We start from the raw sequence: 27,776 nt of genomic DNA, 5'->3' as shown, positions 1-27,776 counted from the left end.
GCACAGCATGATGGTTTGTGGATCAATAGCATGGTAGTTATGTTATGGTTGAAAAATATTTTGAGGATTAGGACTTCATAAGTAAGCAATACTTGACTTATAGGACAAAACCACGGAATAGGCATGGACGTGTCAAATATGGAGAATGCACTTCACAAGAATCTATGTTTAAACACAGAGGTGCACATAAGTATTGTGGTTGGCTCAAAAAGTCGGATTGCCAGAGAACACTCAAAGTTGCCGCACATGTCCAGCTCGGTAATTACTGGACAGAGATATAAAGATGCAAAGATGTATGCTTCGTTATATGACTGGACTACTGTGCATACATACATACATACATACGCATGCATGCATGTTCAAAGAAAACTTAACTTTGTTCTGTGGCACACTAAAGCATCTACTCCGTCAATCACCATACAGAGAGAAAGACTGAGTTTCTTTCGATTGGACTAATTGGATCTCCCATCATCCGATCTATAAAGATCTCTTGGTCACCAACCATCATCTAAACAGTAACTTTTCCATTTGATTGAAGATTTTTTTTTTTTTTTTAAAAAGAAAAACATTCATTGAAATAGTGAAACATCCATGTTTTACTAAGACCTCGATTTCAGATGATCACCATCCAACTCGGCTCTGCGATTAATCGCACTAACTTGGTCCTTTTAGTGCAATTGGCCTGCAACGGCATCTAAGGAGCTAGATCTCATGAGTCACGCCACGTGTTTTTTTTTGTCGGCACTCACGTTCCGTTGAAATTCTTCGCCAGCACCCAGATATCACCAACTGTTCATGTTTTCTCTTTCACGATCGTGGCATCACCACACAGAGTGACATAGAGTGAGAGGAATCTGGAGGAATACACAAGCGATAAAACTACAGGGCTCCGGACTCCGGTCCGGAGTTGATGCGTGACAGCGTGAGGCTCTTGCGCAACACCAGGGAAAGCAAACACACAGTGACCCCAACAAGTACGTTGTTGTACGGCCCTCCTTTGATTGGATTTCTCTCCCATCCATTCCTCCCCTCATTATAGCAAGCTGTTTAACGTTCTCTCATATCATACTCCACCGGTCCAACTCCGCTCTGCACCGTGTCAACGACCTATCCAATCACCCCCTCACCATCCACGAAAATTCTACAACAATATTTAAATATTTAATTGAAACAAATCCCACTTATTAACAATTTATATAAAAAAAACCTGATCCTTTAACCAACAAAATAAAACTATTATCATCCACCGTGAATAATACATCATCATGTGGCTCCACTTTGGTACCATGCACGTTCAAAGTAACAGATGAAATTAACTATAAACTAAAGGTTACATTTAGCTCCAGTTATATTAGAAGAGGCCGGGCAGGTCCCGGACCGGAAACTGGGCCGATGGGATCACGTTGAGCCGCCAGGAGAGGTAGGACGCCTCCCCCTCGTCCATCACGTCACCATACGTCGACATAGTCGGACTCTTTGACGCCGTTACCATCGATCCGTAACAACTCCACGGTTGCTGCGGCTGCCGCCGCTGGTACGCATACCCAATCCCCGTTTGTTCCGCCGTTGCCGTCACTACAGATGAGGTCGGCGACGCCGTCGATGCCGCCGCCCGCCGCTCCTCCTTCTTGTAACGGATCCCGCACGCGTTACACAGTGACTACATTCCAGATAAGACTAGTCAGTATGTAAAGCTATTCTTTTGTACGACGCTGTGATATACTAACCAGCGGAGTTAGTTAACGTTACCTTGGGCCCCCGGGGGCCGTTACGCCAGAGTGGGGTGGAGGTGGTGTCGCAGTTGGCGCACCTACGGGCGAGGAGGACTGGGTCAGCGCCAAGGTTGGAGCTATTGGTTGATCCATTGACTCCACCAGAAGCCATGGATGGTTGCTTGTTGGACTGAGATAGGACATCCCAGCACAAGCTAGACACGCAAGATGGCCGCTGGTTGAGAGTAGATGAGGATGAGGGCTTGAGGGCGTCCGCGTCGCGGGTGGATGGCGTGCCGAGAGATAGGGTGCAGTCTACCGAGGAGGAGGACGTGATAGGATATCCGGAATCGAATACCTCATCCATGGATGATTGTTTTCCCGGGAATAGAATAGAAAAGGAGGTGCTGCCACTTCCGCCGCAAGCTCCGTAGAGGAAGCCACAAGAGCATGGCGTCGAGACCCCCCCGCCGCTATGCTGGCCGCATTGGTGTAGCATAGTTCTAAGGTGAGATAGAGGCTAGCTCAGGCTTAGGAGGAGAATAGAACTCAACAAGGGATGGGATAGGGGAGAGAGAATCAGTTGGGACGGCTTTTAAAAACGCAGATGGGAGCACGTACTAGTAGGGCATCGGGATGGGAAAGGACGAGGGCCACTACGAGCTACAGAGCGTGTCTGTAAATATAGTGTGGTTATATATGCAGTCGGCCAACCAAACAAGGGACGGCCGGGTTAATAGAATAGATTAACGGTGGCTCGGGAACAAAATAATGCTAGTAATGGAGTGTCGGAACTAGGGAAGTGGGAGATCGGGGTTTGTCTGTTTTAAGGCTCCGAGAAGGAGAGAGAATAGGAAACTAAAGAATTTTATCTTAAACAATGTTTAAAACTGGAAATGAGCACAGTACTATTTATATAGCCCGTATTAAATAATGGCAGGATATGTGGGGTTGGAGAAGACTAGTCAGCAAGCGGTACAATGGTGTCGTATAACGGGAGAGGTGGAGGGTAGAGAGAAGGAGTTGTGGATTGTTGAGGGAGGGAAGGGATTGGATCCTCCGGGATAGGTGCACTGCAGAGGTGCAGTGGGGGCGCGGCTCAGTCCTAGTCAGTCAGATCATCTCCTCAGTCTCTCAGTCGGTGGGTGGTTTGGGCTTTGTGTATTCTCTCTCTAATGGATCTCTCTCTCTTTCTCCCTCTCCCCCTCCTGGCCCTCCCTATCTATTCCTCGGTATTGGCAAGGCCACCAAGTTGGTGCTGTCGTTCCTTGTTCCTCTGCACTGCTTCTTATACAACAACGACGTATGACTGGTCCGGCTGTACGTGATAACAGCACGATGCATCACGACGCACTGGAGAGAAGAGAGAGAGGGAGAGTACAGGGTGGGGGAGGCGCAGCAAACAATGCCGGTCAGAGGAGACAGATGGGGTTGGTCGTTGGGCGGTCAAAAGAGCCCACGTGACTCCTGGAACAGTCTTCCATATAATCTCACGCTCCCCCGATCACGAGGCGCGGATTCACAGAGAGACACCGAACAAGACACGAGCCACGACCGGCGCCACACCAACGCTTTGCCCTTCCCTCCCTCGGATCACCACAAGATGGGATACGTGTCACGCGCAGACAAGCCCACCGCAAAGGACCGGCAGCCCCTGAGAACCGGATCTCACGCTGGGGGTCGCACGTGCCGGTCTCCACCTCCTGCCTCGTCTAGCCCAGTTTGGTCACGTGATTATCTCTCGCTACATACGTGGGAGTTGGAAACAATATAAAATAAAGAGAAAGGAAGGAGAAAAAGGAAAAGAGAGGATATTATATCATGGCTAGCGAGGGCCAGGGGGCCTGGGAAAATAATTGGGGCTATATATGGAGACGGCATTGGTCATGATTACGGGACGCTTCAAAAAGTGGGTCGGGCCAGACTCATCGGGCCAAGGACCGTTGGACCGGTGGGTCAGTGATGGAAGATCCCGTCTTTTGACAACAACGAAAGCGAGAGGAGAAGAGAACACAGAGATCCGTCGATCTATTTGATCGCATTTATCTGAAGTTTCGACAGGAAAAAGGAGTGGTGGCTACTGTGTAGCTAATCATCCCTCCCTGCCTCTTGGCACGGCTCCGTGAGCTGTTACTGCGTATCTTTCCAAAGTCAAAGGGAGCTCGGGTTGAAGAGAAAGTGAAAGCAGGTGGAGCCCATCATTCTAATTTCTAACAGCCCAACCCCTCCTATACCCGACAGAATCCGCTGTCCCCTACGCCCTAGCCACCACTCCTCGCACTCCCACCCTAAACCATGAACCAGCTGCCACGTGGAATATATATATATATATATATATATATATATATATGTGTGTGTGTGTGTGTGTGTGTTGAGATAAAATTATCCGATCTGAATTTTGATAGTAGAGAACAATCTCGACTGCAATACGTTGGGTTATAGAAGATGCTGAATCTCATTTTCTTACTTATATTCATCTCTCGTGAAATGTCATGCAAATCGCTGGCTGACCAAGTGTATAATACAGGATGGCATAGCATGACTCTTAAACCATCTGTAATATTATAATGGCTGTTTTTTTAAAGAGGAGCTAGCTGAATAACTGTGCTGATGCACCGTGTTGTGTGCTTCGGGTGTAGCAGCTGATGGACCTAGGGAGATCGCCGTCAAAAAGTTTGTTCCGGCAGCGGCCAGAGCCGGGCCTAAAGATTTGCGTCCATTGTTCTGAATACACGAAGCTCGGGAGGTGAGAGAGTGTGCGTGATAGCGAGGGCGATCGGTTTTGGCGACTACCGCTTTCCAAAAGATGCCTCTCTCTCTCTCTCTCTCTCTCTGTATATCTCTCTGCCTATAAAATCCAATCCTTGCGAGCAACAAGCGCGCATCGTCCCCGAAAAAGGGTCATTAAGACGAGGGAAAAAATAGTACAATAATAGCCATTCACAAAAGTTATCCCCTCCATCTCTCTCCCTCCTTGAGAACTGGGTTCTCTTGACCATTGTGGGTATAGCACTGCAATGTGACCGCCACACACCCAGCCAGCCAATGGATCAACTACAGCATGCCACGTCGTCATCCTCGTGCTCATCACGTAATCCAACATGTGATCCATGTGAGTTTTCCTTACGTGGAGATTTCTAGTTGGTGGAAGCCTGCATTCGTCGGTGCATGACACGAACATTCTAACCCGGTTTCAATTTAGACGGCTGCTACGTACCATCAGTGATGGGCTATGATCCACGCCAGGTCAGGCCAGGCCTATGTGTTGTTAAACAGCTGTACGTGGAACGGACTGTTGGACCGGTTGATATGACCCATCTGGTGTGGTCCCTCCCTTTCGTCCCCACAGCCTCTCGCTTTTCCCATGTATCCCGACCGTCAGCGGCTTTTTAAAATCGGTCGTCCCATGGACGAAATCGAGATTGACCGGATTCTCGGGCTGTGTAGAACCGTGGAGAAGATTTTGATGATGTGTCCATGCCCATGGAAAAGCTACCAACATGTACAGAACTACAGATTGGCGAGTTATAAGCTCCATCATTTCCCTTGGAAACAATCCCAGACGTGGATTTTATTGAGCAAGATTCCCCGCATGTGCACGACAAAAATTTGTTTGCCGTTGAGGGGTGGTATGTATGAACCGTGGAGAAGATTTTGGTGATGCGTCCATGCCCATGGAAAAGCTACCAACATGCACAGAACTACAGATTGGCAAGTTATGAGCTCTATCATTTCCCTTGGAAACAATCCCAGACGTGGATTTTATAAAGTAAGATTCCTTCCATGTGCACGACAAAATTTTTGTTTGCCGCTGATGGATATATAGTATGTATGCTTAACGTTACAACAGTGTTAGCAGCAACGCGTGCATACGACGCACATGCATGCACGCATACGTACGTCTGAGCATGCATGCATGCATGTATGTATGCTCAACGTAACAACAGTGTTAGCAGCAACGCGTGCATACGACGCACATGCACGCACGCACGCATACGTACGTCTGAGCATGCATGCATGTATGTATGCTCAACGTAACAACAGTGTTAGCAGCAACGCGTGCATACGACGCACATGCACGCACGCATACGTACGCCTGAGCATCCATGCTTATGAATTTCAAAGCCTCCCATGTTCAATGGAACCCACCCTGATGATGATTCATTGTTTCTACTTCACAGCATATGCCTCGTTTCTCTTTGGGACGGGAAGAAGGAAACCAATAGATGGGGTTTGTGTAGATCTTTTTACGAGTTAAACATCGATTGAGCTATCATGGTAAGTGATGGAAGAGAGGCTGTTATTTTTGCAGTTTCTAAGATTTTCAGATGTAGGTGAATCGCAGCAACCAGTTATTATGAATTTGAATCTTGGATGGTGCATTTCCAGTGGGCTTTTGGATTGGACTAGAAATCTAATTAAAAAGATGTCTATTTTGGTCTAACTTGTTCCAAGTATCCTACTAGATAGAAATATATACTATATTAATATCTTGTTGGATGCCAGTTAACAAATCATTAAATGACATGAAACATAAGGTGTACTGACCAGATTGTTTTCCTCCTCAAATGGGGGACTGGTTTTAAGTGGAGCCTACAAATTTTTTATCACTATGTTGCTGCTGCTGCTGCTGCTCAATGACATGACACTGTAGGTGTAGGGTCCAGGTTGTTTAATTTCCTGTTATTGTTGTTGCTGCAGTTGTTATCACTGCTGCTGTTTTTTATAGATATCTTACTATATAACAATTACAACTCATTAGATGACTTGATGCTGTTGATATAATGGTCGGGTGATTTTCCTTCTTAAATGGGCTTGGTTTTCAATTTACAGAAGTCTAGCCTTCAAATTTTTATTTCGGCTTGTTGGCTTAGATGATTTATGGTCAATGAGCCAGAAAACACCTATCTTTGTAGCCAATTAACTCAAGATCAGGGGTCACATAAATATTTTTTTCACATTATTATACCGGTACGTGCATGATATATTCTGTTTAGAACGTATTGGGATATTCTCATAGCTTGACATACCAACATATGTTTTGCTACGGGCGTAGCACCTTCCATAGGAGGCTACCAATTTGATAAAAAACAGAAGCAGAAGAAATTGACTTCACGGCTTGTACATGTTATGATGAATGTAGACCGAAGCTAAATATTTAAGTATGGACACCATTCTCCAAAGTGAATTGATCAGTACTCTAGAAGAAATTTGTCTCTGATGTCTCAAAGGAGAGGAAGCCTTAACATAAAATGTTTGCACCTGTCATTTTCATTTTTTGAATGCAAGATTGATTCTGCAAATAGTATCTTTGATTGGGTAAAATTTTATAATTACACGTATGGTTCAGACCCCAGAAGTCCCTTCGGATATCAGGCTTTCATCGAACGCTAGTCCAATCGTAACAAATGAGTGGAGTTCAATTTAAGCTGGATCACGGGGAGTACCTATTGTCCAAAGTACATATGGCATAATGCTCCTGAATGCGAATTTGGCTCCTAGCATTCAGACACCAACGAGCAGGGATGTCAATGGGCCACCTCTGCACAGATTATATGCAAAAATGTTGGATAACGCAGTCCAAAACAGGGCTAGCGAGTCAGCTTTGACAGCCATGGGTTTGTTTTATTTAAGGTTATTGTTAAGGAACAATAATTTGTGGAAGCTCATTGTTTGCTCAACGCGCACCAAAAATTACACTCTGCGAAGAGAAAGGCCTGCTGTGTTTCTCAAATCCCTCGAGCACAACTAAGCATACAGGGGTCCAATTTTGAGAGTCCTATCCATTGTAAGAGTTTGTACATTCTTTTCTTTTTCCTTCCAGTAATTCCAGAGGAGTTGGGTCTTTTCTTGTTTTAAACAACGTTTGATCAAAGGAGGTCACAGGCGAGCTTTTTTTCTCTTCTTCGAATAGAAGAGGAGGGCAAAGACCACCCAGTTTTATTAATAGTGACACACTAGAGAACTTATCCGTTAGGCATATGTCATCTTTCGGGGGATCTGGGCTTCAAGTCCCCACAAAGTTAAAGAATGGATAAGCTTTCAAAAAGAAACTAGATGAACACAATGATGAGCTGGAAGCTATGGTGATGTGCCAAACTTGCCATCTTGTGCAACGTTTACAAAGGCTGATATCTCATTCATCTCGACAGGTGGCTGACATAAACGCGAACCGAGATATCCAGCATCTTGGTCGGGATGGTAGGCCAAAGAATTTAGAAAATAACAAGATGTCACACCTCAACCAAGGACTGTGAGACAGCGCCCTCTTCTTCTGGTCCGTAAAGATGATATCACGGGTACAAGTATTGACCCATAGTACAGTACACAGAATGATGCCACGATGATTCTGTTGCAAAAATCCTTTTGTCGTTATAGGCGAGATTCTACAAACCGGCACCACAATAAGTTTTATTGTTTGTCTCTGTTTAGCTGCCGATTTTATTTGATAATCATGCTAATAAACAAAAGATGTTCTAAATTGATGACATTCAATCTGATCGGGTAGTCGTCCAGCAAAATCACTAATTTCTTATCGTTTTTGCCAATGTATGTTCCTCAACATACTATGGCTTAAAAACATCAATATTCTCTCAGATATGTATTTTTTTTTTTATCATATTGTCACCTCTTTAAACATTGGAAAAACTACACGATTCCCCACCTTTAAGTCAGCTGAACCCCAAGATCATCTAAAGATGGCGTTCCCAACTGAGGATGGCAATCCGAGTATTGTGAAACCCTAGTAGTAGTTTTATGAAGGTTCCACTAAGAGGTTACGTAGAGAAGAGATCATGCAAAACCATGGCACATATAAGAATGGATTATAGGTTCCCGATATCAAATGATATAGCAGTTTGCTCAAATTCAAAAAAAAAAAAAGGAAAAAGAAAAAAAAAGAGAGGAGCTTCGGCATGATAGCATGGAGAGGCAGACGGACTTTGAGACAGATAGCAATAAATAATCACATTAAAACGAATAGTTTGAGGGGTTTAAACCAAAGTGATAACAACAGGAGTGAACCTGTAACCTTGCTTAGCACGATATTCAAAGTAGACTGACAAATAATAAGATCCTTCAATCATTATATGAGAATGCACCAACACAAGTACGGTTATAGATCACAATTTCATGTCCAACAGGGCATTCAAATAATCAAACCCCTTTCCTGACAGCTTGCCGTATCTGGTACAAAACGGGTACATTTTTTTAGCAGAACCGTACACTACTATAACCTCACGGTACCATCTGAAATCGATGAATTCTGAGTAGGTTATCGTATAACCAATTGGTCCAGGTCATTAAATCTTACTCGATCGAAGCATGTGCAATATGATGACAGCGTTCAAGCAACGAGTACAACAGGATATCGTAGAATTTATAGCTCTAATTACTTGAAACATATAAACGTGGCTACCTTATAATTCTAATTGTATCCACCGTATTTTTCAAGGTCACATGCTATCTGTGCCGTGAGTTCTTTTTACCTCCAAGTTGACAAAGCTGGCTACTTAACTGTAGTTGTTGGATATCAAAGAATATTTGATTAAAAAAAATAAAATTTTAGAATCAAAATCGAAACAGGTGATTCTTATTCTAACTGTTTGATTGAAAAAAATTTCATTTAAATTCTGATTTCAGGATAAAATGAGAATGATTCAATCTATATAAAATTCAATCCCTGCTCTCTTTTATGAATTCAAATTTTCATTTCAATTCTGATTTTGATTTCGATCACGAATCAAATATTTCGAAAATTTTAATTATTTTAATTTTAATTTTAAATCATTTTAATTTTAATTTTTATTTTGATTTTGATTGTAAATTAAATATCTTGCAGTCTATTAATATATCAAAATTAAATTATAGATGCATAACTTTGCCTCCACTAATCTACTATATTCCTGAACTCGCATCAGTAAGGTGCATCACTTGTCACCGTCAGCATTGCTCACTGGGAAAAGCATTATGTTTTGCTTGTTTTGCAAATACAAGTCCAATCACCATCCAGTGGGACCTCTTCTGCAGCTTTAGGAGGACAAATTATTGTATATCTGTGATGGGTGTCGACCATCACTGTACGTAAATTCATCAAAATGTCTCCAACAACACATTCACAGATTTTACCTCTCCCAGCCTCTGCTCAACATCCTAAACTCAGACCACATCTGTGCAAATCACCCAAGTCCGAGCTACCTCATGTGTTGTATCAAAACATCCATCCGTTGTTGATTGCCAAGAAGCACTCTTATCTAGATGGTAACCAGGTTCATCAAAATTTTGGTTCTTGATGAAGCCAAATGTTAAAACACCAACTTTTTTCCTTGTCATGATATAGTATTCATATTTAAATGGTAGAAGACTACTGTTTCCTTCTTCATGCATGGAAACAAATAATGATGCTTTAATTCCATGCCATTTATAAGTTTGCTGTCTTTGGGCATCACTCTTGATGTACATCAAATGTCATGAATGTGTCAACTCTATTACAAACTATTTAAACAGAAGTGTATAGTCCTACTCTATACATATGTAACTACATATGTATGCATCTGCTAATGTTGACATGTATTGATGCCAACAACAGACATTTTGAAGTTTCATTTTTTTTTTTTCCCCATGAAAACCAAATAATTAGATCCACGAACACAACCACATGTAATTGGATCTGGTGTGTTTGTGTATGTACGTGCATAAATATAACATAAATTTTACTAATTGGCAACCAATGGTTCTTACAACCATACAGTTCTCTCAAACAATCATCACTTAGGACAGAACAATAGGGCTGCCAACGACTTGGATTGGGTCCAGAAGATCAGACCAGCCCATATGCATTGGATCAAGAAATGCAGATCCAGGCCGATCCACTTATAAATTCGTTTGTCCATTTGATTGAAAACTATTATTATTTTTCTTTATGATCCATTAAGGATAATGGATAGAGTTTGGTTGGCCTACACCCAGGTCCTTGCCCATATTTCAGTGGTCGTGATGGGTTTGGTTCAGAGCATGTGAAGACAAATATTAATGAAGCCTATCATAGAATAAGACTGTAAAATATTAACTTAAATTGCAAAATTAACTCTTCAAATCTAATTCGATCTGATATTTTACTCTTTAAAACAGCAGTGAAAAAGCTGGGGGGGGGGAGGGGAGTTGGTGAAAAGTGGTGAAAACAGAGTACAAGAGATAGTATGAGATAAAATAACAGAGACCAGAGGAAAGAGTTTAGAAGAGTTACAATGCTCAAGAGAGTATGGGTGTGATTGGTTTGGGATATCACCCAATCCGGACACTTAAAAAAAGGAGAAAGATATGCACATTATAACTTCCTGAAGTTAAATCCATTAGAGTATTCTGCATTATAGCTTAACACCCCATTGCCGATCATTGTTAAAAACAAGCTAATTTCATCGCATCCAACTCAAATATGCGAAGGCCTGATGAAAAGGCCACTCTAGGGACAACAATCATTAAATAGTTTTTATGCTTATTTCAACATAGCATTTGTTAATTCTCCTCATGAACTGGACTAACTAAACATACACAAGGTTGGCAGGGCATCATTGGGCCTAGTTGGCTATGGGAGCCAACCCATTATTTAGATCCGGTTGAGCCATGTTTAGGTCAAAAAAATGACAGATGGAGTCTAAATCAGAACCTGGCCCAACCAATGAATATGGGTCAGGTTGGGTTGGATTGGATCTCATTAGGCCGTGGTCTAGGTAGGATTTTGGGGAGACTCAATCCATTTGCAGCCGAAGGAAAAAAAAAAAAAGATGATTATCACATATGTGAAGCATGTACAATATCCAAATATGATTTTCCATTAATCTAGTGGAGTAAAGATAGAAAAATGAATATAAAAGAAATTATCTATTTTTTCGGTTTATAGCATCAAAGAATAAAATCCAAATGGATCATGAGTAAATTCCATCTATGATTCATAAATATATTCCAAGAATTTCTTACACATGATTTGCCAATAATATAGTGGATAGAAAATTGAATATAAGATTTATTTTATTTATTTATTTATTTTTTGCCTACAGAGTTCTAGAATTCCTTCATGCGAGATTGAATTTCCTCATCAGAGTAATCGAGTTTAAGCCAGCAGTTATCCATTCTATCTGGTTGTCAGTATGCAGCAGATACCTGTATCCAAGCAGAAAAATCCTAGAGATATAGGATATGACTAGCAGTTGGCTGCATATATAAAAATAAAAAATTATAGGCATAATATTGAAAATTACAGACAGAATACTAAACATAAAGATATCACAAATTTGTGATGTTATTAACTAAAGCTAGAAAGTTCTACTACAAAGCAATCTTCCAGACATCGTTGATGTGAAAGAGTTAAGTGCCTCCCAGAACTCCTTTTCTAAACACTTTAATAACTATGATTAGAAAAAATAAACGTGCTCATTACTACAAATATACAGACAACAACAACAGTACCTCTCTCACAGCATTTGTTGCTTCAAGATGGTGCCTTGTCACTTAACTAGCAACTGACAAGAGGAAGACAAAAAAAATATTCAGCATTCAGTTGTTCCAGTGCTGGTCGGTCAAGTTCATAATTCATGCAGTTAAGCCCTGAAATAATGGCAAAGAATAATTAAAGACTACAAATCATATAACGTCAGCAAAATATCATTGCTATAATTCCAAAGGAAATACCAACATAGCTCTACATTCTGCAGTGGTGTTTGCAAACCCCGCCAACGATCAGTGACCTTGAAATGCATGCCACAAATTTGAGATGCAGCAACCATAGTACTTACCCCTTGTATACCCTCATAATCGTGCATCCAGTGATGCTCCTACCCTCCTCCATCCTCTTTCGTACTTCTTTGGGTAGCATCCTTGTTGTTTGAACTCAAGATTGCAGCTAATAAGGTTTTAAAAAGTGCCCATGGTATTGTCACAGCTGAGCTACCACATAGTGGATATTCAGTATGCAACAGCATATATGGATAAATATACAATTAGTATTTTAGAAAAATAAAGAAATAAGTTTGATGACAGTAGATAGAATTCAGAATATACTTCCACCGTTATTTTAATCTTTTCTGGTATGTTAATGCTGCAACTTACAATCCATCATGCAGCCTAGCTGGATATCAGGACTGCATTGGACTGTTCTGGTGCAATCACTACACCGCATTGACATAATGGGTGCATATGCAGCTCTGTAGACTGCATTTTAACGTACTAACACTGCAGCTTCTTTTTAATAGCAGAAAAATATGAAGATTCTGAAGTTGCCCTATGCCCGGATAGGAGCATCTCCCTTAAATCAAAATTTCTACTATTAAGAGAAGCTTGAGTGCTTTAAGTTCATCTCTGTCTTGTTACATCCAGCTTTAATAACTCCACATCGATATGATCTCTCATCAATGTTGTCAATCAACTATACTGTCCCAGTAAATTCAATCCCATAAGTAATCCGGAACAGGTATCTATCCGTTCATAAATCACTTTTTAACTCTGATCCTACTATTTATGATATGGAGAGATAAAATCATGATCTCAAAATTGGATCATAAAAGTCTGCACCGCTTGATTCATCGCATAATTGACTGTCAACTGGTTTTGCTTGGGCACCAGGATAATGATGGTTCAGACAAATCCAAATAGTTTGGCTTAGAACAGGTCATAACAATGTTTTAGGCTGATAGAGATAAGACTTCTCTTGATAGACACAACCAAATCTGCATATTAAAAAAGTAAAAACGAGAGAGAGAGAGCAAAAGAGGTTTTGACAAATGATAACTAAAACAATATTCACATATCACATTTATTTCAAATTTTTATCATGCGTGTCTCATTTTTTAGTTTAAAATCATGTAGTGCTAATCTAATGCGCATTTTCTACTCATATTGGTAATTGGTTGGGGCTAGAAGGGGGGGGGGGGGGGTATGTGGAGGGTGTGGCGGTGTTGCCCAAAAGGCTTTTAGTAGCAAAAACACAAGATTTCATGCAACTTTAATGGTGAAAAAAAAATGGAACTGCACTTGTTGTAGGCAAACAGGAGACCTAATATAAGAATATTTTGGATCAATGGATGCATGACCTCAAATTGATATGTGTATTTTATTGAAAAACAACTTTAAAAGGAAAGAAAATGAAACATATAGTTTGCAGAATGTTTTCTCATTCCAGCTTATTCTGTTGCGAAACTTATTTCCAGCGAATAGTTTTTGGATGCTATCACTATCACTAGCAAACCTCCTGAGCCATTTTCTCTGAAGGGCCAAAAATTATCCTATGGATATGGTGAATCCCGCAAAATTTGATTCCTAAAAATAAAAACACTCCTGTAATTAATAAGATAGAGCAGGTCGTCATTTTCGCTGTGATTGTTCTAAAGGGATTTACTCTATAATGGTTCGGTTCTACGCAATAAAATTGTAAGAATTTTGAATACATCAAGGTTATACATGGTAGATCTACAAGAATTACGATAATAAAGGTTTGAAAGCAACCCCTCCATTGAATCTGCCAATTTGATAGCAAAGACCTGAACCCTGCAAATGTTCAACAACAGTTACTGTCTTACTGAAGATATGACCATTCTCGAACGTCATACAATGACATACTACTTAAATCCTGTTCTGCAATATCTTTTGTCATAAAAGATCAAGGTGTCATCCACATAATTCAAGAAATTGAATCAGATCTTATTAAGTAGACCACTAGATCTCAAGAGCCAAAATAAACTATGAGGAAACCAGGACCCCTGCCTCCTACCTTCCAAGCATCTAGGCATCCAGCTGATAAATCAGTAAACACTACATATCTTTCACATTGTCATAAAGATCTCCATCCACTTTCTTCATTTTATAGACATTTAATCTCTGAGTTGGTCTTTACAATATTGTGTCGTAAGTTATTTACTTATATAATACAAGGGTGTCTACCTCTACACCACTTGCATCGACTTGTATCAGTACATTTCAGATTATAATAATGCGTATCTCTTTAGTTTTACCGATACTTAGTGGCATAGTGAAGCATATTGCTTCCCCACATTAAACCAATGCTCAATGAGCCTCATCCTCTTTATATTCTAAACACTCTCATACACTTCTGTTTAATTTTTTTATTACTATATTAGAGGATGTGAAGGTTCATGTTATACATCAAATATGATGCTCATGTAAAAACATCCTCCTATATCAAACCAAAAGCCTAGAAATTAAGGTAATTTATACTGTATGATCTTTCCACAGTAATACTAGTAAATGAACTTTCCAGAGTACTGACTTTTAAATGCATAACACGTACACTACTGTTAACAGGTAAACATAATTATGAGCTTACTTAAATTGCTACCTTGTAATCACAACTATGTAATGTTAGTTCATATGACAAATTTATTGATACAATGAATATTATAAATAATGATCAACAGATATATATGGGATGGGCTGCAATTCAAATTCATAATAAACAGTTAGAAATAATGTTCATTTTTCAGTATATATAAAATGTATATAAAGCAGTTACGGTCCATATCAGGGAAATTTGATCAAAAGAGCATTTAAGCATGCCAGAAATGTATTTCTTACTCTCTGTAACTTCAAAGGTCAGTCAGGCAGTTCCCTCTATAACTAGAATTTACAAATAGGAAATCTAATTTCATATTCTCATAATCTCTTTAAAGCAAATTTCTAATCCATAGAAGCTGCTATATCTTGTGCACAAGTTTGAATTTTCTGTCATACAACGTCCATCTGGTGCATTAGTTCAAGCACAGCCACACTTATCTAAACAACAACAGTCATGATTCCTTCCACTTATTTTGAGATCATTCTCTCTTATGTAATGGAGTTTTACTTTAATGCTGTAATAATAGCAAAAACTTAATGAAAGAGCAAAAAGACAATTGATTAACTTCTCAAGATTACGACTAAAGAAAACTAGTCATCATAACGACAAGAAATATGACAGGAGAACCTTATGAAAACAAGAGAAACAACAAAAGCAAATCAGCCAATAACCAAACAATCTATTTATCAAAATAGGCAACCACATCAAGGTTTATTTGTATCAACCATATATCTTTAGAGATATAATCGCAATCAACATACAGGCTGAAGCAAAAAGTATATGCAAAAAAGATTTAAAAAAGACAATTACAAAAACATCTTGCCAAACTAGGCATCAATTAAGTTTCATCCACAACATATAAGTGTTTGATCTACCTGCAACAGAAGGCCTTTGAGGAAAACAAATGAAATATACTTTTAGCATTGGTACTAGATGTCAAATATTGAGATAAGAAAAAAAGGTGATAGGGTATATTCTTTCATACCTTGCAAGGACATTGATGCAAGCATCGAATTCAGCTGCATATTTTAAGTGTTTGACTCAGCAGGAAGGAAGAAGCACATATGGGGATACATAGGATAAATTTTAATTTTAACAAAACAATAACATATGTATACCTTTAATTTTATATTTATTTAAATATAAAAATAAATATTAACAAGATATTATTTGATATGGTCTTTCAGTACACATGTTTCTCATTCGAATACCAAGAAAAATGATATTTTCCAAAGTTATTTCAATATCTACATGAAAATGTAGGTCACACTCATTATTGGAAGAGTTCAACTATCCACAAATCTTTAAAAGTAACAATCACAACTTCATAAGTACCAAGTCAGATGCATATTGCTGCTGGTTTTGGAAGCTGGATGTGAGTGTCAAGGTGGACATTGATACAGATTCATGTTCCTTTTTTAAATTTCTTGTGTTAAGTATTTTGGTAAATTCAACTCGCCAAGTCTTCAAAGAGGAAGCCCTAGTTGATATTGTCATGAGCTCTTTCCAAGTCAATGTTCAATTCATAAAAAATGACATGGATTTTACACCAATGTCTGGTCAAATTAATAGAAGCTAGGTATGAGTACAAATACACTAATTGCGCTAGGAATCAGCAAACACTTTATGATGCAAGCTTATTCTTTTCATCTGGAATACTCAAAAGCACAACTGCAATCCACTGGGAATTCAAGCAACACGCTCCACCTTTTCCAACATCAATTTCTTTCAAAAATTGAAAGCAGACTATATTATAAATATAGAAAAGTAACCAATTTCATTAGATGGCATGTGCAGAATTTGGTAGTGTCCTAAGATAGTCAATGAAGAAAAAACACTAATAACATTCAAATAGATGACTCGGGAAAAAACCTTGAGATGAAACAAACAGAAGCTGTTTTGCAAAAAATTGACGACTTGGCAGGCATTCAGGATGCTTTGTAAGTAATGATGGTATCCTTGCTTCCCCAACAAAGCTCTTTATCAATGAAATTTGATGTCAATTTCAAAAAATTATCTTATAAATTAAGTCCCAGCCAAACTGTTCAACAGACTCCAGAAAATGCATAAGAAAAAATTAGTTAAGAATATATTAAAATAGAAACTTGTGAAGAAAATAATTTATCACAGATTAATAACAAAACAATCGTTGACTAAATATAATTTTTAAGCATTGACGCCTCAAAGATAAAATATCATTCAAAAAAACAAAAAACTCCAGCATGTATGGTGTTTAGCAGAGATATGGTATTGAATGGAAAAATGCATTTTTTTTTAAAAAAAAAATCTCATCTGGAACAGAGATAGTTAATCCGATCATTACAAAATAAATATTATATATCAGACAAAAATAGATGATACCCAAACTATTACTGAAGTCTTAAACATAAGCATGCAGAAAAGAAAATTTTCCAGAGAAAAACAATAAAAAGGGGGAAAGAAGAAATAGATAGAAGCAGCATATGGATCCAGGAAGCTAGTCATAATTTAAAGAATAAGTGACAATGACATTTTACCTGAGAGCACATGAGGTCATGGTGCCTGAAAACTTTCACACCATTAAAGTACAAGAACAGAAATCCAATAATTTAAAGTGCTTGCACAGATACACCAAAGACAGCCAATCTTATGACTCTCATCATTAACAGATTGAATAGCAGAGAGACAAGATCTTAAAGAAGAATAACCCAATCGTGTTCTTAGAACCCCACAATCAATCAGCTTAATTTCGACAGAGACACAGCCAGCCACCATTATTGCTGCGGCTGTGAAGCAGGAAAACCATCCACTAATTGCACAGGGTACCTATCGATGCAGTCCTCCCATGGGCTGTTGGGAGAAGGCTTCACATTGCGAAGAGCCTGCCACACGGCGCTGTTGCACTTGAAGCCGCTCCCAAAAGCAATCTGCCACACCCGGTGGCCCCTCCGCATCCGCCCCTTAGCCTCGATGTAGGCGAGCTCATACCAAATGGAGCTGGAGGATGTGTTGCCGAACCGGTGCAGGGTCATCCGAGAGGGCTCCACATGGACTGGCGTGAGCTGCAGGTTCTTTTCGAGCTCATCGATCACAGCGCGCCCCCCCGCATGGATGCAGAAATGGTCGAACGCGAGCTTGAAATCCGGGATGTATGGCTTAACCTTGGCATTGAAGAGTTTCTTGGCGACGAGGGTGGCAAAGAAGAGGAGCTGCTCGCTGATGGGGAGCACCAGGGGGCCGAGCGTGGTGATGTTGGTCTTGAGCGCCCCTCCAGCGATGGCCATGAGATCCTTGGAGAGCGAGACGCCGACCTTGCCTTGGTCATCCTGCTCCTGGTACACGCAGCGGAAGGCCCTGTCATCGGCCCCACGGTGGGTGCGCACGACGTGGACGAGCCTGTACTTGGAACGGCGGCGGTCGGCGGAGCGGTTGGAGAGGAGCACGGCGGCGCCACCGACGCGGAAGAGGCAGTTGGGGATGAGCATGGACTTGCGGTTGCCGAAGTACCAGTTCTGGGTGATGTTCTCGGTGCTGACGACGACGGCGTAGGTGCTGCGGTGAGCCTGGAGGAGGTCGCGGGCGAGGTCGACGGCGATGACGCCGGCGCTGCAGCCCATGCCGCCGAGGTTGAAGCTCTTGATGTTGCTGCGGAGCTTGTAGTGGTTGACGATCATGGCAGAGAGAGAAGGGGTGGGGTTGAAGAGGCTGCAATTGACGACGAGGATGCTGATGTCCTTGGGCTTGACGCCGGTGTTGCGGAAGAGGGCGTCGAGGGCGCCGAACATGACCTGCTGGGCCTCCTCGCGGGCGTTGGCCATCGAGGGGCGGGGCGGCAAGAAGTGCATGGCCTCGGGGACATAGGTCTCCTCGCCGAGGCCGGAGCGCTCCAGGATCTTGCGCTGGAACTCGAGGGCGTCCTCGTTGAATTCGCCGCAGAGGCGGGAGTGCTCCATGAAGCTGCGGTAGCGGACCTGGAGGCGGTCGGGGGGCCGGTAGCAGGCGTAGTCGACGAGGTACACCGGGCGGGGCCGGGTCATGATGTAGACGGTGCTGCCGAAGACCAGGAAGGCGGAGCAGACGAGGACGCTCACCAGGTTATACTGGAGGTGGACCCAGAGCTGCCGGATGCCGTCCGGGTCGCTGCGGCCGGCCTCCACCAGGATCATCGCCATCAGGGGAATCAACAACAGGGTCAACAGGTGGGTGATCAGATAATGATACCCCAATTTCACATACTTGAGATTCACGCTCTGGAGGAAGTCCGGCAGTCGTCGGCTCGGGCTTGGCGCCGGCACCGCTTGTTGGATCAGGACGCGATCGGCCGCGCCGCTCGCCGCTCCTCCGCCCCCCATCCTGGACTGCGACTGGAAATAGAATGAATCTAGGGGAGGAGGAGAGATGGAAAAAGGGGGAAGGATCCTCTTCAACCCGCTTGGGTATCTCTACTCAATCTCTATATGGGGTTATCTATCTATGATTTCCGGCCGCCTCCGTTGGTCTTTGGGTCAGAACAGAGCAGTGCTCAAAGCTTCCAGGATGGTTCTCTTCAACCCCACGTTGTGGATGGCTAACTACTAGCTGTTATATAACAAACATGAGGAAGAAAAGAATAAAAAAACCCAACCCTCGTAAGCGAGTGGAAAGAAATCAGATAGGCGAGGGGAAATATACCAAGCGATGCCGACAATGCCGGTCTGGATGTGTCCGAGTGTCCCTGTCGATGGTTTTACGGAGAGATGGAAGAGAAAGAAATTAGTAGTAGAAATAGAGAGGTCGAAGGGGGGCGGGGTGGCGGCACGAGGGAACGACGGCCGCCACGCTGTCCCCCTCGTGTGCGGATGCCCGGGAGAAACGGAAGAAAAATACAGGCTCTCCCCAGGGCCCGCTGAAGCCGGGGTAGGAAAGGGATGCTGTCGAGAGGAGAGAGAATGCGAAAGGATGGAAGATTGAGAAAAGAGGGATGCTCTACGGAGAGAGAGACATAACGTCCCACGGCCCCTTGACTCGAGGTGAATAGGATGGATCAGCCGAGAATAAAAAATATAGAAAAGTAAAATTTTATAAAAAAATTAAGATAAATTTAAAAAAAATATCCACACAAGTAAAAATTTAAAATTAATTATTTATTTAAATCTTAAATAAAAATAATTATCTATTTAAAATATAATTTAAAAATAATTATTTTAAAGATAAAATGATCTAAATGTCTTTGCAATTATAAAATAATACTATACTGTTATAAAATAATACTATATTATTATAAAATTATACTACATTATTATAAAGCAATGCTGCACTAATACTATGATGAAGGAATACTACACTATGATAATGTAATACTATATTATTGTAAAAGAATACTATACTAATATAATATAATAAAGCAATACTTTATTATTATAAAAGAATACTATATTAATATAATATAATTAAGTAACACTATATTATTATAAAATATACTATATTAATATAATGTAATACTACCTTGTGTAAAGGAATACTATACTATGATATTATAATATTGTAGTATTTTAAAGGATATAAGGATCGTTTCAACTAAAATAGATAGTTATTTTTTATTTATATTTTAAATGGATAGCTATTTTATTTAAAACTCAAATAGATAGCTATTTTTAAGTTGAAAATATAGTTGAGAATTTATCTCTAGTTCTCTAAAAAAATTAGAAAAAATTATATGGACACCCCCTCAAGTTTAACCTCAATTTCACTTACACCCTCTCAAGTTTAAAATATCTCAATTAGATCTTCCAAATTATCAAAGTGTATCAATGTGCCCTTTCCGTCCATCTCCATTAATGAAATACTATCACATGACTCTCACATGATGTCCTATTTTTTTGAAATAGCAAAATTATCCTTGATTTCAATTTTCAGTTGAGTGTTAGCCAAAGCACCAATAGCTAAAATCACGTGCCTCACGTGACCCATTGTTTTGGATGACCTAAATATAGAGGGGAGAAAAACGAGCGAGTCTACGATCCTTGCTGAGAGAGATCTTCGATCAAGCCAGGCATGGGTAGAGAAGGAGTCGCCATGTACATCGCAGGTGGAGAAGAAGAAATTCGTGGAAGAAAAGGAAGGTTATCGATGGAGAAAAAAGTAATGGAGGGTTCCCAATCGATCTCTTCCAGTTACACTTCCTCCCAAAGTATTGATTTTTATCATTGTGGAAGCAGATCATCACTGAGGACCTCTTAGACCACCACAAATCCTAGCCGGTGTTTCTTTAGATACGGGATGTATGAGGTATAGCAGTCGTTTTCGTCATTTTCTATTACAATTTTCAATCTTTATGTTTAACTTTAAATTATTTGTTAGATAAATGGAGACTATGGGTACTTCTGTTGGCATGATCCCCCTTCAAATGCTAGGGATAAGGATATTATTAACAGGCGTTTGTAATGGAACAAAAAGCTTGAGGGCCAAATGCTAAGCTACAAAAAAATGGCCACTTGGGCTATTTAGTGTATGCTAGCATGCTGGATTGCTATGCTTTTTTATGTAATTAGTTTTTTATTTTAAATGTACTGATTGTTCTCAATTGAATATTGTTGGTGCAAAAATCCGCTTGCGCCGGAGAAGCTGGAGTCGAGAAAGTCACGGTCGCCGTCGGGACCTGCAAAGGAAGTCTAAACCGGAGGTGGGGTTGCTCTGGCAAGACCCTCCAACGCTCAAGTCAGTTCTCTGCCTCAACAAGAATGGAATGCTCGAGCGGAGAATTTAACGGAGTTTTTAGATGAAAGATGAGAGCTTATCGAATAACGTATCTGGAGCCCCCTTTTATAGGCAGAGGGGGCAGTAGCCTGACAGCGACATCTGTAACCGTCTGGCAGTGGGCTGCCCAGGGTCAGACAGAGTTTCCTGCGAAGAGTAGTGGAGTGGACCCGTGGCTATCACCGGGGTGTGCCACGTGGAGTCTGTCGCGGGGAGTGGAGCGGCGTCTGTTATCGCGACTTGCCAGCGGATGGAAGAATCGCGCGGTATCCGTCGCAGGAAGTGGAGCAGGATCGTGGCCGTTATTGTGGCCTGCCAGGGAGTAGTGGAGCTGCGCGAGATCCGTCGTAGGAAGTGGAGCAGTGCTGTGACCGTGACTGCGGCCTGTCAGGGAGTGATGGAGCTGCGCGAAATCCGTCGCAGAAAGTGGAGCAGGATCGTGGCCGTTATTGTGGCCTGCCAGGGAGTGCAGATCCGTCGGCTGAAGTTCGGCAGCGGTCGGAGCTGATGACGGAGTCTGGCTCCCGTAGGAGTCCGGGCGGAGTCCTCCTTGCGGTTGGAGTCGTGGGCGAAGCCCGACTCCCGTGGGAGTCCGGACGGAGTCCTCTCGGAGTTGAAGTCGCGGGCGGAGCTCGGCTCCCGTAGGAGTCCGGGCGGAGTCCCCTGCAATCAAAATCAGGTGCGAAGTCCGGCTCCCGTAGGAGTCCGGACGGATCTTACCGGCAGTCGAAGTTGGCGACGGAGTCCGGCTCCCGTGGGAGTCCGGGCAGGGTCCCCCTTGAGGTCGGAGTCATGGGCGGAGTCCGGCTCCCGTGGGAGTCCGGGCGGAGTCCTCTCGGAGTTGAAGTCGCGGACGGAGCCCGGCTCCTGTAGGAGTCCGGGTGAAGTCCCTCGCAATCAAAATCAGGTGCGAAGTCCGACTCCCGTAAGAGTCCGGGCGGAGTCTACCTGCGGTTGAAGTTGTCGGCGGAGTCCGGCTCCCGTAGGAGTCCGGACGAAGTCTGTCTGCAGCCGTTGGAGTCGAGGACGAAGCCCGGCTCCCGTAGGAGTCCGGACGGAGTCTTCCTACAATTAAAGTTAAAGACGAAGTCCGGCTCCCATAGGAGTCCGGACAAGGCTTACCGGCAGTTGATGTTGAGGACGGAGCCCGGCTCCCGCAGGAGTTCGGGCGGAGTCTACTTGCGGTTGAAGTTGTCGGCGGAGTCCGGCTCCCGTAGGAGTCCGGACGAAGTCTGTCTGCAGCTGTTGGAGTCGAGGACGAAGCCCGGCTCCCGTAGGAGTCCGGGCGGAGTCTTCCTGCAATTAAAGTCAAAGGCGAAGTCCAGCTCCCGTAGGAGTCCGGACAAGGCTTACCGGCAGTTGATGTTGAGGACGGAGCCCGGCTCCCGTAGGAGTTCAGGCGGAGTCTACTTGCGGTTGAAGTTGTCGGCGGAGTCCGACTCCTGTAGGAGTTCGGACGAAGTCTATCTGCAGCCGTTGGAGTCGAGGACGAAGTCCGGCTCCCGTAGGAGTCCGATCGGAGTCCTCCTGGAGTTGATGTTGTGATCGGAGTCCGGTTCCCGTAGGAGTCCGGGCGGAGTCCTCCTTGAGCTGATTCTGTTGAGGACTTCGGCTGTGGATATTTTATACCCAACACCAGTCCCCCTACTTCCGAGTTTGAATTTCGAACGAAGGAAGTACAGAGAGATGGGCACAGCCGAAACCGTCCCTTCGAATCCTGCGCACTGCCGCCCCCAGATATTTTGGCATTAAATGTGCGTGTGCTGGAGTCTTTTCGGATCGGGGCGATACGAAGGGACCCTTCGAAATTCTCGCCGGTACACTGGCCCAGGTACGGTGCCATAATGGCCCTGCTGATCCATCAGCCGCTTTTAGCCACCCGCCGGGGGAAGTGGGACACGTGCCGGGTGCGGACTGGCTTGAGGGGATTCGTGATCATTATGGCGCCGGATCCCAGGGTCTATTTAAACCCGTCCTCCCACCTTTAGGTGCCCTACTCCGTTTCAGAGTTTCTATCAGTGTCTGCCTTCTCTTCGAGAGCCCTGTTTCAGTGGGCATCTTCTCGAGCCGTAGGTGTCTTCCAAATCATCCCTGTCTTCGTTCCTCTGGTCCCTCAGAGCGATATAGGTTAGTTCCAGCACCTTCATCCTTCTTCCCACCGCCTAGGGACTTCTTCTCTGTCACTATTTTTTGCATCCCTCCGAGTTAGTTTCCTGTGGCCTCTCGTCCCCCATCCTGTCTGTCTTCTTAGGGACCTTTAAAGCCCTCCTTCGAAACTACCCGAAATGTCGTCCGGCTCTTCCGCTCCCTGCAGTTTCAGGAGCTCTTCCGTCCCACACCCCCAGGTCCCCTGCTCTGTAGACGAACCTGCGTCTGGGGCTGGGCTCCGCCCGGTTTTTGCACCGGGCGCCATTCCATGTTCCCTGACCTCGGAGGAACTCCTTCTGATAAGGGTTCAGTATGGAGTTCCTCCGGAGTACGACCTGGAGCTGCCTGGCCCTTCTGACCGGGCCAGCACTCCCCCATCTGGTCATTTTTGTTTGTACCAGGAAGCGTTCCGTGCCGGACTCCGGCTTCCGCTTCCTCCCTTTGTTGTTGCCCTCTTCCGCTTTTTAGACATCTCCTTGGCTTCCGTGGCCTCGAATTTTTTTAGGTTTTTGATAGGATTTCTCTCCCTTTGCCACGTAGTCGAGGTCCAACCGTCCCTCTCCCTGTTTAGGCACTTCTATACTTTCAAGCACTATCCTTCGGCGAAGGACTGGTGGTACTTCTCCCCCCAGTTCGGCAAGAAGGGGTTGCTGAAAGGCGCCCCTTCTTCAATCTACAATTGGAAGGAAAAATATCTCTTCGTCCACTGTCCGACCTTGAGACTGGGCCTGCCCCATTGGGGCTCTCTGAGGAATTCTGTCCGTCGGGCCACCAGCCTGGGGAAGGATGACCTCCAGGCTGCCCGGAAGCTTCTAGCTTATTCCGCTCCTTCCCTTCCCAATCTTCTGAGGGAGCAATTTCTTTTCAACATCGGCCTGAGTCCCCAGGATCCAGCGAGTATTCATCTTTTACCTTATCTTCTCTTTTCATGCCTTTCTCCTTTTCCTTTCTCTTTTTACCTATTCTTCCTTCTCTCTATTTTTTCCCTCTGTTTCTTTCTTTCTTTCTTCCCCTTTCTTCTCTCTTTTTTTTTCTTTTTTTTTTTTTTTTGACTCTTGATTGATTGGTTTGCTTTTTTTTCTTCTTTCCTTTTCTCTCTCTTTTTTTCTCTTTTTCTTCCTTTTATTTATTTTTTTTTTTTTAGGAATGGACGTCGAAGCAGCGCGGATGCTTGCCAGGGGCCTTAGGGTCCACAAGAGAAAGGGCGCTGCGACCTCCGGATCGGTGAAGAGGGCCAGGGCGGAGGAGTCGAGCTTAGCTGCACCCGTCCAGGTGGCTCCGGTCATCGACATTCCCTCGGATGCCGAGCCAACGGCTCCCCGGGCCTCCTCGAGGAGCCCGCCGACTGGGGCCCCCATTTCGGGGGTCCGCTCCACGGAGGCGCCCATAGCCGAGAGGAAAAGAACGAAATCGGTGGCCCGCAAGGCGAATAGCCGCCGAACTGCTGCGGACGAGTCCCTCTGCTCTGAAGAGGGGTCGGAGAATCCCTTCAACGATAGGGACTTGATCAGGCGGCCGATCGACGGCTGCATTCTGCCTGACGTCGTTGAGAGGATCGACCGCGCCGATCCTGAGCAGCGGGCCTGGGACTCTTTGGGGTCCTTCCTTGAGGTAAGCGGATCTTCATTTACATTGCTATTCGGCCTTTGTTCTAATTCCCTAGCCGTCCTTGCAGATTGGGCACCAGCTCCTCGCCTATATCGAGGCGGTGAGCCGTGCGAGGAGGGACATCCTCCAGGTGGAGGAACGCTGTCAGACCGAGGTTGCTCGCCTCCAAGCAAAGACGGCCGAAGTAGTCGCCCTCCAGAAGGCCCTGGAAAGAGAGAAACGAGCCTGGGAGGAGGAGAGGCAGACCTTGGAGGAATCGGCGAGAAAGACGGAGGCCGAGGTCGCCAACTTGGCCGAGCAAACTCCGGCCCTGGTCTCGGAGGCCAGAGTCCTTGCGGTAGAGGAATTCAAGGCCTCCGCGGAGATGAGAGACCTGAAGGTCCAATTTGGCCAGGAAGCGTTCATAAAGGGGTTCGAGCTCTGCCAAGAGAAGGTGGCCAGAAAATTTTCAGAGCTCGACCTCAGCTTCCTAGGCGAGGAGTTCCTAGGCGAGGAGTCTGAAGACGAGATCGGTCCCTCGCCAGCCGCCACTGCTGTCGCAGCCCCCTTGCCGGGGACGTCGAGTTCTCCAACCCCCGCCCCCGAGGTCTGAGACCTCCGATCTTGTACCTTTATTTCATCGCAATTTTTCTTTTCTGTTTGTCTTCAAAAATCATCCAATCAATAAAGTTGAATTTCTTGTTGCGGACGGCTTCTCTTCCCCCCCTCTTTCTCTCTGTTCTTTTTTCTGCAATGAGTCGTGCTTTGACGCTTTTGCCTTCCGATGGCAGTATCCTGCAGAAGCACTCCCCCTGCCCCTAGGGGTCCCGCTGAAATCGACGATCCAGCGGCTGAAGAAGGAAGTCCTTCACCTGACAAAGAAGTTAAAGAAGATGAAAGGTGAGCTCCGCAGATTGAGAGAAGGTCATTCTGAAGCCACCGCCGAGGCCACCCACTTTCGGAATCTCCACGTGAAGGAGATCATGGAGTATAGCCGGAGGAAGGCGGACTTCGCGAAGGAACTCGAGGAATGCAAGAAGAGCGTCAGCGACCGAATTTGGGCCCAGGCCGCCAGGATCAGCGCCCTCAAGGTGGAACTGTCAGCTGCGAAGGGGAAGATCGGTCAGCTGGAAGGAAATTCATCCCGGCTCTTGGCCCGGGTCGACGGTGACCAAGAGTGGTCGAAGAAGGTCTCCGACCTTCAGCAGCAACTTCAGGACGCCGAGGTGAGCCACGACGTGCATCGGGCTAGCTGGCACAGGCAGGTGGAAGAATATAAAGGGAGGTCCAGGGCGGCGGCCGACAAAGTCGTCCGTCTCCAGAGGTAGCTGGCTAGCAGGGCACAGCTTACTTCCGCCCGAGATTCTGATGAGCTCCAAGCCCTAAGAGGCACCGTTGAGGAGATTTCTGTCTTCCTCGGGGAAAAGATAGCTGAGCTGCAATAACTGAAGATCCAACTGGCATACGAGCAGCGGGCCGTCGCGGACGTGGAGACGGAATCCGAGGTCTTGAGGAAGAGGCATCGAGAGGCGGAGGCCGAGAGCCAGCAACTTCGTCGGGCGCTCCAGGATGCGCTGCAGAAAAGGGAAGAGCTAGAAGAAGAAATTGAGAATCTAAGGCAGTCCTGGTTAAGGGATGGAGTAGATAATTCTAGGTCGGAGGGAGCAGGGCCTCCTTAGAGCTCTTTTCGTCTTTCTGTCTTTTCATGTATTTACTTCCTTTTTTGTCGTTTTGCCTTTCTTTCCTTGACCTTCCGGGCTTTGTAGCGTGTATATCGGAAATGGAATGAAAAGGGCATTTTGTGTTACCTCGTCCGCGCGTTGTACTAAATTGCCGTCCGCCGAACTTTTCTTGTCGTTTGACTTGTCTGATGTAGACGTCGTTGGGGGGTGCCCGGTCGTCGATGCGTTAGCTCGCCTTTCTCATCGTACATGGCTGCAAGCCCGAGCTTGGCCGTCCGGACTCCGCATTATTTCGGGGATGTCGTTGTCTTCCTAACCGGTGTCGAAAGTCTTTTTAGAGGCCAGGGGTGTTCGGTAGGAACTCCCCGTTTCAGTTGGGACGAAGTCCTTTAGGTCTTTTGGTGCGGTTCATTCTTCATCTGTTCCCGTCATAGTTCGTCATCCTTCCTTTTTAATTTTTCTCCTCTTCTCAGAGTGAGGGCCCTCCTCCCGCTTTTCGCGGGGTTGCATAGAAGCGAGGAGGTGCCGCTGAGGGGCTTTTTTCTTTCATCCGATCTTGTTGGACAGCCGGGTTTCGCCGCCATCAGCCCT

At 44.1% G+C, this 27,776-nt stretch overlaps 2 protein-coding genes across 2 annotated transcripts; both read right to left on the bottom strand.

Moving 5' to 3' along the window:
- Positions 1 to 1,181: 1,181 nt before the first annotated feature.
- On the bottom strand, positions 1,182 to 2,949 carry LOC105048322 (GATA transcription factor 15). The gene is made up of 2 exons (XM_010927613.4): positions 1,750 to 2,949; positions 1,182 to 1,660 (listed from the first exon to the last, which is right to left on the bottom strand). The coding sequence occupies exons 1-2, from the start codon at positions 2,209 to 2,211 to the stop codon at positions 1,352 to 1,354; spliced, it is 771 nt and encodes a 256-aa protein (XP_010925915.1). The 5' UTR covers positions 2,212 to 2,949; the 3' UTR covers positions 1,182 to 1,351.
- Positions 2,950 to 17,519: 14,570 nt separating this feature from the next.
- Positions 17,520 to 19,968, bottom strand: LOC105048315 (3-ketoacyl-CoA synthase 4). Its single transcript, XM_010927601.4, has 2 exons — positions 19,705 to 19,968; positions 17,520 to 19,611 (listed from the first exon to the last, which is right to left on the bottom strand). Exon 2 carries the CDS (start codon positions 19,383 to 19,385, stop codon positions 17,808 to 17,810), a length of 1,578 nt encoding a protein of 525 aa, XP_010925903.2. The 5' UTR covers positions 19,386 to 19,611; positions 19,705 to 19,968; the 3' UTR covers positions 17,520 to 17,807.
- Positions 19,969 to 27,776: the final 7,808 nt, after the last annotated feature.

This window comes from Elaeis guineensis, chromosome 2 (genome assembly GCF_000442705.2).
Source record: "Elaeis guineensis isolate ETL-2024a chromosome 2, EG11, whole genome shotgun sequence".
NCBI lineage: Eukaryota > Viridiplantae > Streptophyta > Magnoliopsida > Arecales > Arecaceae > Elaeis > Elaeis guineensis.
This window is presented reverse-complemented; position numbering and strand designations above follow the sequence as displayed.

Excerpts from the sequence above, each read along its gene's own strand:
- LOC105048322 (XM_010927613.4), bottom strand. The coding sequence starts at position 2,211 with ATGCTACACCAATGCGGCCAGCATAGCGGCGGGGGGGTCTCGACGCCA. Across the intron at positions 1,661-1,749 it reads ACGGCCCCCGGGGGCCCAAG|TCACTGTGTAACGCGTGCGG; the intron begins GTAACGTTAACT and ends TCTGGAATGTAG.
- LOC105048315 (XM_010927601.4), bottom strand. The coding sequence starts at position 19,385 with ATGGGGGGCGGAGGAGCGGCGAGCGGCGCGGCCGATCGCGTCCTGATC.